Consider the following 11,966-nt stretch of genomic DNA (forward strand, 5'->3'; position numbering starts at 1 on the left):
CATGAGGGAGTGGTTACAATAGCAGTTTTGGGTGTTGTTGATTACATAATCTTTGTAGTACATGGATCAAGTTCGGCTGTACGCCGACACTCTACCGTACGTGGTGTCATTGAAGATTTTACATTCAGTAACATGGACACCAAATTACGATTACTGCGATTTTCAACTATTGTCGCCTTGTGCACATTGAGGCACTGGTACGCTTATAATCATTTTATATTTCAAAGTTGTGGGATTCTCAGAAAACACAGTAGTAAATTCCCGCTAAATTGCCGTACTCCTTTCCCGCTTTCCGCTTTTTTCGTTGAACAATGTAACCACTACAGCACGTTCTAGTAACAGATGGAGGGAAAAAGAAAAAAGCCCATTGGCTCTGACGTCGAATGTAGGACTCTGGCTGGATGTTGATTGGTGGCTGGTTAAATGGAATGCAGTGAATGCTGAGTTCGCCTGAACCTGGGCAGTTTTCTTGGCTTGGTGCCAGCTCTGTACTTGACTGACCTGGTGTAGTTAGGCCTGCGCGAAATAAAGTAGATCTATGTCTGAGCTTTATGTTTTACTTTTGTATAATGTCCAAAAACAAAATTGCACTTCATAATGATATCAAAATCGCACACAATAATTTATATATCAATATTGATGTAATTTTTCGTGAAATATTTATTTGGCAACATGCCAGCAGCCTCCCCCTTACTATGCGCGCCAGACGGTGTATGAATATTGTGCTAATTTCCCCACAACAATGCTGGTTCAAACGTTTATAACAGGAGCTGTGTATTTTGAAAGGGCCAGACTCACTCACAACGAGAAACTCGTAAGGACGACCCTCGTGAAGTTCTTCGGTTGTATACTCGCAACAGAGCAAGAGTGTTGGATATTTACCTTACACACCATGCTTGCGAGAAAGATTAGTTTGAATGTTTTCGCATGTAATATGGGATTTCATACGGAGAAAGAACGACACGGTAGGTTTCCTTGTAAAGCATTGCGGTGTTTTGCTACGATTTTCCGACTGGACCGCCATTTGTGTATTTTGTTCTGCGGTTGTTGCTATTCTCCTGGTTGTTTCAACTTGTGTTCTTGTTCTTTATTACAGTTCGGGAAAAGGAAACCTTCGAGAAGGCTTATTCCCTTGGACCTGTACTAGGCAGTGGTGGTTTTGGGACCGTATACTCGGGCACTAGACGCCGTGATGGCTTACCGGTAGGTGAACGTGTTTCTTGGAAGATAGCCCACCCATTTAAGCGAGTCAGCTTCGAGATTTTCAGTATTACCCGTCGTTCTGAAAATAAGTGTCCGTTTCTAATGAAAGATTAATTTTCTTTTTCAGGTTGCCGTTAAACACATTTCAAAGCAGAAAGTCACGGAGTGGGGACAGGTATGTAGACCTAGGGTTACGGGTTATGTTTGAGTAATGTGTAAAACATGTTCGCCAGACGGGACTTGGCAGCTTGCCAAGTAGGGCTTTACCGCCCAAGCGGGAAGCATACTTTGAAAAGGCATATACTGTTCACTCGCAAATTCTACATTAGACTAACTTAGGCGTTTTAATTCCTGTCGTTGAAATGTGCCTGCTCTTTAGTTGTTATGTAGGCTTTTCTCAACTAAAACATGTAGCCTACATGATGTAGATTTCTCTGGGCATGCCCAGTTAACTGTTGAATGCAGATATCCATGTTTTTACACTATTCCTAGTCATCCACATGTTCTTTGAGTGGCACAGCCTGTTTCATTCTTGCGCAAGTAACTAATTTTGTAAACGCAAGAGTAGCTTTTCGTGTGACATGTACAGACAGGCCAAAATTTATCCTGTCTTGTAGTCTTTCTTTTGAATGGAACCCTTTTTATTTTTTTGTTATAAGAATCGACATGGACTTAAACGTAGAAGTTTTTTTGCTCTTTCAGTGTTCCATCGTACTGGGTCACAGTTTGTTTCGTTATATGTTTAAAATATTATTTACCAATTTATCATACAGAAGTTCTAATGTTGTTGTTTTTATTTCAACAGATAAATGGTGTATCTGTACCACTGGAAGTGTGCTTACTGAAAAAAGTATCCCATTTGGATGGGGTAATTAAAATGCTGGATTTTTATGACAAAAGTGATAGTGTTATTATTGTGATGGAGAAACCTGAAAGTGTTAAGGACTTGTTTGACTATATCACGGAAAAGGGACCACTTGGTGAAGATGTGAGCAGAGATTTCTTCCGACAGATCATTCAATCTACAATGGATATACATAGAGCTGGTGTGGTACATCGTGATATAAAGGATGAGAACATTCTAGTGGACATGAAAACTGGTCAGCTAAAGGTGATTGACTTTGGATCTGGAGCTTTCTTGAAGGACACAGTTTACCTTGATTTTGATGGTAAGTCACTTAATGTCTCTAACAAATTTGTGACACTTGAACCATTATGATTGGGAAATATAATGAACATTTCTGACGTCCAGTTGAGGTGATCTCTCATATTAGGTTGCTAGTCATAATTTTGTTTTTTCAGAAGATCTAGTATTTTAGCTAGCAGATAATCAGTTTGGTTTGGTTAGAGCACTGGAACCAGACAACATTGAGTCGTGCATTAATACAATAGTTAAATTCATGGCCACTGTTGCAGAACTGAAAAATGAACATGTGTGTTAACTTGCATTATCCTGTTAACTATAGCTAGCAATGGAGGTATTGTGAATATACACTCCAAGAGCACAATTTGCAATTTGTATTACTGGCAGCTTAAGAACAACTTGCATTAGCAGTCGCATCAGATTAGGAGATAAGGTATCTTTTTTTCACCTGCCCTTACTCCATATCCTGAGCAAATTTGTAATAGACTGGACTGAGTGTGATTTTTAATTCTAAGTGAATGTTCAATTTGTATTTGACAGGAACCCGTGTGTATTCCCCACCTGAATGGATTCGCTTCCATCGTTACCATGGCCGATCTGCTGCAGTATGGTCACTTGGCATCCTCTTGTTTGATATGATTTGCGGTGACATCCCCTTCGAACAAGATGAACAGATCATGAAGGCTGAAGTTGCATTCCGAGGCAGATGTTCAGCAGGTCAGTGTCTCCTATCCTGTCTCTACAGGACTTAACTCCCCATACTTTAATCAGGAAAAACTGAAAGGCCATATGAGCTGTTACAAATGTGTGCATAGATTCATGATTACTGCTGTTACTTCTATCTTGATTTATTTCCATATATTTGCTAACACTGTATTGTGTGTCAGTGTGTATATAAAATATACACATTCAAATATATTCCCCTAAATTCTGAGGAAGAAATTTGAACCCAACGTCCTTTTGGTTTTTCAGAAGTAAAAGATCTTGTCAGGAAGTGTCTATCCATCCGACCATCAGACAGGCCTTCTCTGGAGGACATTTTAGAACATCCGTGGATGCAGATTGGGAAGACTTGTGTAAGACGAAGCTCTTTGGACCAGCGATTAGTGGATCTGGCATCTGCTACCAGCAGTACAGAGAGTATATGACCATGAAGTAAAGTCTAGTGAAATTCTAGAATCCTAGCTACATCTGTGATAGGCATGCTCCTGGAAGCCTGTGTGAGATCAGGTGGTCCCATGTCGACTGCTCTATGGGCCTTTCCAACGTGGCCTACAAGCGTTTACAGCAGGACAGTGCCCATGAACTGACTGGAAAACTCCAGTCGTCAGCTTCCACAGCTCAAACACTGCCAGTGCAAAGACTGATGCCAATCAGGACTGTTTGGAATATTGTGGATCTGTTGATTTACATCCTTAGACAAAATATTGTTTGAGGACTGTGAATGTATATTTATATGGAGGAAAACATGAACTATGCAATGGTGCCAAATGACTTTACTCAAGATTCCAAGACAAATAAAAAAAAAAAAACAAAAAAAAAATGGCATACTATGTAAGACCTTAAAGAAATAAGCGTGATAGGATGCCATTTTATTTTCCAAGCAAAAATCAATGCAAATTAATGACCAAGTCGAAACAGAAGGTTGTACAATGTATAATGTGTAAATATGTGTGATGGGTGCTAGTAAATTAAGGTGCAAGAGGTGTTTGAGTGATTGGGTTTTTTTTCATCTGGATGCTTGTCTGTTGAATGGAAAGCTCTCACGTTATTGTCAATGTGGACGTTGCAAGATTCATTTTACATTTCAAGATATTCACATCATCGTTTCATTAATTTATTCAATTTTATCTCATTTTTACCATTTTTTTTTTCTTGTTAGTTCTTTTCTGTTTTGAATTGCCATTCATGTACATGCGTTGCGTCCACTCTAAATTATTTCAGTGTTGTATGCATGTGTGTGGGTATGTGTGATCAATGTGTTGTAAATAGAAAATAAACTATTGGCTTGTGAGTTGACTGCAAGTGTCATCTCCCATGCTTACAAACTATTTATTGTGGGGTTTCAAGCTCTGCTTATTGTATGTCCAGAGGTATTTTTTTATAGGTGAAAAGAAATAATAAACCTGTTTTATGTTAAAAGTAAACACACGATTTTGTTCTATAGTGTCTTCCTTTTGGTTGAGGCATTAATTATGTTAGTTACATGCATGTTAAAACCTCTTCTTTTCGAGGCATTGGGAATTTGAAGTCCAAATGGAGTATGCTTTGTTTCAATTCGCATTTGGAAAACCAACTGTTAGGAACTACAAACTGCGGAAAGTTGTTTCATTAGACTGAATAATCCGTCAACCCCATAGCCTGATTTGAAGTATTCCAAAGGATCTCTAAGTCCTTGGAGGACCCAAGTGCGGCTGTCCCAGGTTGATGAATTAATTCAGTGGAGACTAACAGCTGGTGTTGAATACTGCCAGGTCGACCTCCAGCACGAAACCTTGAACAAGGTCATGTCGCTTCCCGCACCCAACCCCGTTCATGCACTAAAGCTAACTGACATCTCGGCTTTATTTCGCGATAGTCGTACGATATATAGAGCCTTTACAGCCTGTTAACTTTCGTAAGGTCTGTAGGATTATGTAGATACGCACGATTAAGGTGCCTCAGAAAATCGTTCTCCGCCTCGAGGTAGAGTGATATACATTTATGTGTAGTGGTGTGTTCTGAAGGCAGTCTTGACAAAAAGCCGACGTTTTTTTGTAATGGCCACTCAACAACAAATTCTTGACATTTTCTCGTGTTGCACTGTGCTAAGCTTGTCCATGAACGCCAAGGTTATCCGGGAACATTTATGTTTACATGAAACGTCTAGTGCTACGTAGGTCATTATAGCGGCAGATCGATATTACATTGAAAAGGTTTACAGGAATACACGCACACGTGGATAGGCAGAGGAGCGGCGTGGGAGTGGGATAGTATCCATTCTGTTTATTTAAACAGTCAAAAAGGGTTATAGTTCAAGAGCAGCTGTTTCCACCTACGACCGATTATGCAGATACGAGGACTCTTCACACAAATCACTAAAACATGCGCATGCAGCTGGCCTAATACTGGTTGACGCATTCACTTCTACAGTATTTTACTTGTACTTGAAACATGGCCCGTTTATTGGTGAATTTGAACTGCATGGTAGGTCCAGCTTGTGACATTCGTACAAGTCCATTATAGAAACTTGGGCATTAAGTACGGTGTGAGGGCCTCCTCGACAGTCATGTCAATGACAAGAACCTGCTCATTCTTGTATGGCAGAAGACCGTATTAACATGCTGGTCACTGGACATAATTCATATACTGTCGAACGATTCCCGGGTTGTTCAAGGCTTTATGCATGACATGCACAGGACAGCTTGCGTGATGATCCGCACTGAGGTGAAAGCTGTGGGGGTGCAGTAATGACCCTTTATATGGATGCACCAGACTACAGCGTAAGTGGAACAAAAGGTTGATTTTGGTAGTAAATACGGGTAAAATAGAAAATAGGGTGAGCAGCAGGTGTAACGTGGGAAAGAGACATGCAGCTACATACGTATATGTCGGCACATTAAAAAGAAACAAAAAAAAAAAAAACGTTCATGTCATTTTCAAGACTTGATTATCTTTAAGGCGTGATAGACCCTTACCTACACAGCCACCTTATCTGCAATTTGAAGTTTTACAGCTTTCATATCTGTTCTATTTTTGAGCCACGACACACAGACGGCTGAAGGGTTGTATCTTTTAGGAAGGGGAAGCATACAAATGGTGCACGATCTGTACTTTCACAGGATTGGCAGATCGTTTTGACCTCATTTTATGACTGTGACATGCCGGGGAGATAAGACAGGGAATTTGTTTAAAAGGACGCCAGAGGAATAATTTGTATACGAACATATTTCATACATGTTTTACCCAGTTATAGACGTATACAGTGGAAAAACAACCAACTAACTCCATTCTTGAGGCAAAGAAGCTACTTATATGGAAGGTGAATTACACGTTAATTCCCTAGCCGGGTATTGTTAATAAATGTTTGTGTAAGATTATTGTATGCGACATTTTTTTTTTTTTTGTCATTTGTTGCTGAAGTACATCTACAAGCAAATTCGTAATGTCTGAAACATTCCCACGTGTAAAATTTCGCGTCGGCTTGTTGGCAGACCCTCCTTGATGTTAAAGGTTAAATTTTGGCCAATCGACCATGTATAGACAGGCGGAACGGCAGATTGGTACAACCGCTTACATAGTCGCAGCTAAGAAGGCGTTTCTGATGTTTCGGCTCTGTAAAGGTAAGTTTTTTCCCTTATTAGTTACTAACTCCCTTCAATATCGCCGATGCGTGTTCACTGTCAAATGCTGATTTTTGAATGAATTAGCATCACTCTATACCCCCTGAAAGCAACCTCAATTTTACAAATCCCCCACTAGTCTTGCATAGTAAAATATTTGGTCAATTAGGGTTTTATGCATTTGGATTTATACAACAGAATCAGCTATATATACGTGCAGAGTGACTTTCTTGTAATACATGACCTTCAAAATATGTATTTAGGTAGCATTGAGGCTTATCTTATGTAAGCGTGTATATACTTATATAAATATACATAGCATGAGTTTGCATTCCTTATTCGTGTACGTCACACTATCTGAAGCAAACGTGGTTTAGGTTATCTGACTGACCCAGGGGCACAAGTGACATTGGTCCTCTCGAATGAAAGAAATATGTCCCCTATTTCACTCGTGCAAAAGGACAAACACACACACACACACACAGGAAGTATATATTTAAAACTATGTACTTTTAGTTTATAGTGTTGCAAAACCATCCTGCTTTCATAAATCTTGCGGTACACATGCATACAACGAGTAGATTCCTTCACGGGTAGATCGAAACCAGCGAAAATGCTGGCTCGAATGAGGCTGGAACTCACGACTTGTAGGCCCGAACGCTCTACAAACAGAGCTATCCAGCTAGACACTCCAAGTCGTGAGTTCCAGTCTTTTCGCCGATCTCGATTTATTAGTGTACGAAATTACATCTACTCGATATATTCCCTGACGATGATTGCAATTTACTAATATACAATATACATATATGCAGTAAAATACAACATACATATAATGAATGGCTGTTATTATATACAAGCATGCAAGGGGATATATATATATATCAAACAAAAAAACAAAAACATCATCATGTATAAATCTGTACAATAAATATGCTGGACAAACTATCTGTGTATATATATAGTGACACGAAAGAGCTTGGGTTAGCAAACTAAGTCTGTTGTAATCAACTTAATTAAATCTATCCAGTCTTTTTCCATGCATGACCACGTATAGCCTAAGGCTTTAGGTCAACATTAATACATCACTGTAAGTGAAATATTTCCGGAGAATAAGGGACGCCCAAATTTTATCACCTTATAGGCCTATATATGATATGCATCTATTGGAAAGGGTCGGAAATCCAATGTACATACATCAACAAGACCTGAAACATCTGTCGTTAATCGAAGAAGACTTAAACACCTACAGGAATAGTCAATTTGTACAGGTGTTATTCGAGGGCAACGCTTGACGTCAAGCCATCGAGATTTTGTAGAGAAGCAGCTATTTTCGGCACAGCTCATGCTGGTCGCGACATCCACCTTCGATCTTCTGGTTAGCCGTTTTCTATAGTAGCCGATATAAATCGTGTGAAAAAATGATCTGGTTGTAAAACAAGCCATGTCAAGGACAGCTGAAAAGCAGATGTATATACATATGCACAACAGTAAGATAGTTTCCCACGACATCTCTAAGAGAGATGTCTGGAAACAAATGCAACACATCATATATTTACACATTTTAACAGCAATATTCCAGTAACAAATGTCAAAAGCCCAACTGTTGCTGCCTCTAATTAAATTTTGCCATATGTCACCGACTGTTACAGATATAGCTAGCGGGCGCCAATTCCTGGAACAGGCCTATAGCCCTGATGTATGCCAGGATAAAAAAACTACTGCAAGAGTGGTTGAAGGATGCGAAAAAATCGCAATTTTCTCAGGAAACCAATATTGGCCTGCATCGGTGTAATCTCAGATACTGTTGACTACATGTATAAACACAAATATAACCCAACGAAACAGTGGTTGCCCCTTCGGTATTTCGGAATCTTTCACCAAAACAGTTTTGACAGGTGACATACACGGCTGCTTATTGATGTGTATGGCATATAAAGACATATATTTTCACTTTCTGGCCATTCTTGTAAGACAAGGCTTTATGTCATTGTCAAGGCTGAAAATGACAGGGTGCTATAGTAAAAATAGTAAGGATATATCATGTTGAATGTTGCACAACTAATGTTACATACCATGTGACTCACTCCACATTTCAACTCTGCCATTAAAAATTTTTAGCGTAAAAAAATTGATAGCTATATGGACTAGTATGAAGTTGAAATCCTGCAAAACACGTTTAACATGATCTTCGTATATAAAACAATTATATATGTCAATCTGAATGTTCTTTGGATTGGGAAATATAGTTTTCCCACTGTCGACGTATACATGTATATAATTAATTATATATACATAGATATATAATTATATATAGATAGATATATGGTGATATAGGTCAGTGAAGAGGTTTGCAGTTGAATGCATGGTCTCCAAAGGCGTCTTTTTTTGTATGCTTGTGTGAAACACGGCATGTCATGCGTGTGTTGGCTTCTATAATGTGAAGTTAAGGCCAAATTCTTTGAAGCGGAGTTCTTTAACTTTGGTCAGTTTTTTTAAACTTAACTTAACTTAAGTTATTTAAGTTTAGTTTTGTCCGTATTGCTTTATGTCACCTTGTTCTTGGTTGAATTCTTTGACTTATATGCCCACTACTCTGACTTAAGCTGAATTCTTTGAATTGCATCGCGTTCTTATTAACAGTTCAAGCCGATATCCTCGACAAAAGGTGGCAGTTGTTTGTGTGTGTGTATATATATAGCGACCGAGTTCCTTGGATACGGGGCAGGATTAATGGGACTTTCTGCAGCTACTCTGTGACACCATATAGTTGTTTGCAATACTGATGAAATATTTTTTATAACCAAATGTATATTGATGCATGTTACAGTTTTACATATACTTCATTTTATGACATAGCGTATATATATTTCATGTATGTAACAGTAGGGTCATCTGAAATATGGAAATGATTGACTCGCCACGTACGTCGCCCCAACGGCAAACCGACTAACAGAATTATGGTATCCCTTCTTATATATATCCGGCTATATTTGTCGCCATGCGCACTGAAGGGACCCATTTTAAGGTTTGTTTACTCTTGGGCGTCTAAAAAGTATTCATGAACTAGGTAATAGGGCTGCTTAATTCTAAGTCGTTCTGAATGGAAGAGTCTTTAAGAAAAGTAGCTCACCAAAGGTCTAAATAGACGTGTATCAGAAGCCAAGAGTTTTATCACATATTGCACGCGGGTAAATATGTATGCGTTCAATGAAAACGCGATTTGAGTATTGTCTGCATTTATGAAATATGACAAACCAGATAACTGGATTAGATCACTTGCTTTATTAACACAGGAAATACACCAAATAAGTCATGCAGAGCCTTCTTTGAAATCCCAGATTTAAAATTTGTTACAGGATATACTTCGCTTGTATGCATGGAGTGATTTATGTCCATAGCATTGCAGGGCAGGACAAAAAAAATATTGTTGACTTGAAGTATACATGTTTATCTACCACCTTATATGCTGATTTCACATCGAATTAATATATATATTTAATTGGCGTTTATACCGAGCCTACCTTTCAAATCTATATCATGCTTATAATTATAGGCGTGTTTATACGTTAAGGAACACAAAGCACATGCACCGCGGTTGGTGACCTGACTTCACTTAAGGAGGAACAGATTTGTGAGATTTCTGGACACAAAGCCGGGAAGAACGAGAAAAAAAAAAAACAAAACAAAACAAAAAAACAACATTGACGTCAACGCCTTCTCCGCACGTTATATACATGCAGGTCTACACAGGTATCGACACATTGTATGGTGCGTTCAGCCCAAGCCCATTCATGCAGAAGGTCATTGCTGTGAACAGTCTCAGACGCACATGGGGTAGGCCAGCCTGTACACATTGTGCAATGGAATGCGTCCAGATAAAAAGCAGGTCATATTTGCCCAGCCCGTCGTGTCTCCCACGGCCTGGATAATTTGGAAAGCCTGTAGGGCAAGAGAAGGTGAAAAGCAATGGTTTGGAATTCTATGCTATCCACGTTTGGCCACTTTATGAATAGTCCTATGTACATACAAGAACAAAACTTGCTTCAGACAATCTCGCAAAAAAAAAAAAAAAAAAAAAAAAAAAAAACAGCCCAGACCCGCCCTGCGACATACAATTCTGTTTGAAATATAAATGAAGTGTTTCAACATGAATATCTTTCCATATATCACAAATGCATGCAGTAAGGTAAAATAACGTTGCTTTGCAAATGTTAAGTACACTTGCACGCAAAAAGCTTCACTGACCACACCCCTCGGTCAATATTTCTTGCCTAGCTGCTTATATAATGCATGGATGCACTTTGACTATATATGCTTATGTTTATTCAGAAGTATAACTCGTAACACACTGGTTATGGTTATCTGTTTGTATTCTTAATGCACCGTCAATCCTCCAAGCAAGGTCTGCCAACAGAAAATTTTATGATCTCTTGTGATGATAATGACAACCAAGGGAGTCGGCAACACAGTTTTTTTTTTATTAATTATCTTCCTTTTCTTGATTTGTCGTTATTTAAACTTCATATACAGGAATGGCGCAAGCTAAGCGATGATGATGTAGTTACTTGAACGAATGCCTTTAGCTGGCTACATTTATGGGTGTCACCGCGCTTTTGCAAGCAGGTTCTACTGCCTGTACGTATGCACGAGTATAAATATACGAAGGGTCGTTGATTCGTAGATCTGGTCTGTGACAAGTGTGACACTGTACCAAATAACCTTCAGTGAGTTGCTTTAAAGAGACATTGTACAGGTACAAGGATAACTGGTTGTTCCCACATTTATTGTGAAAGCCTGCTAGAAAATTCCATGCATGCACACGCATGTTCTTTCAAGTTTACGCTGTACGGCATTGGCCACGAGATCATTTGATAGAACGTGTTGCGCTAGAACAGGTTTTCAACCTACTCGACAGGCGTTTAACAGGATTGAATAGTAACGGCAAAGAAGAAAACTTGGAGCAGGTGTAATTTATTCTGCTTATAATTGAATACACATGGCGCATGTGCCTTGCATTGAGAAGGAGCGGCAGGGACGGAAGAACCGGTTTGTGTATATATACCTGTAATCAAGGTGACCATATATATAGTCTCTGTACTACCATTCATCTATATATCGTGCTCAGCAGTCCTCTGATGAACTACACCACTTCATTCATAGATACAAAATTACCATACTATTACTAGATCAACCATTCATCCGGGTCAACGGCACTCGTAAATTCACAGGACATTCAGTACATATACATGTGTGTCTGTACAAAGCAGGGTCGTGCATAAGATGTAAGTTTCCACAAA

The 11,966-nt window shown here is 39.0% G+C and overlaps 1 protein-coding gene across 1 annotated transcript; it reads left to right on the top strand.

Moving 5' to 3' along the window:
* Positions 1-779: 779 nt before the first annotated feature.
* LOC135470159 (serine/threonine-protein kinase pim-3-like) lies at positions 780-4,501 on the top strand. Its single transcript, XM_064748937.1, has 6 exons — positions 780-965; positions 1,097-1,203; positions 1,331-1,378; positions 2,009-2,372; positions 2,888-3,064; positions 3,320-4,501. The coding sequence occupies exons 1-6, from the start codon at positions 893-895 to the stop codon at positions 3,493-3,495; spliced, it is 945 nt and encodes a 314-aa protein (XP_064605007.1). The 5' UTR covers positions 780-892; the 3' UTR covers positions 3,496-4,501.
* The last annotated feature ends 7,465 nt before the right edge of the window (positions 4,502-11,966 follow it).

This window comes from Liolophura sinensis, chromosome 7 (assembly GCF_032854445.1).
Source record: "Liolophura sinensis isolate JHLJ2023 chromosome 7, CUHK_Ljap_v2, whole genome shotgun sequence".
In the NCBI taxonomy this organism is placed as follows: Eukaryota; Metazoa; Mollusca; class Polyplacophora; order Chitonida; family Chitonidae; genus Liolophura; species Liolophura sinensis.

Bases quoted from the DNA above. Each gene is read 5' to 3' on its own strand.
- LOC135470159 (XM_064748937.1), top strand. From the start codon at position 893: ATGCTTGCGAGAAAGATTAGTTTGAATGTTTTCGCATGTAATATGGGA. The intron at 1,379-2,008 runs GTATGTAGACCT...TTATTTCAACAG, and splicing joins AAGTCACGGAGTGGGGACAG to ATAAATGGTGTATCTGTACC. The intron at 2,373-2,887 runs GTAAGTCACTTA...TGTATTTGACAG, and splicing joins AGTTTACCTTGATTTTGATG to GAACCCGTGTGTATTCCCCA.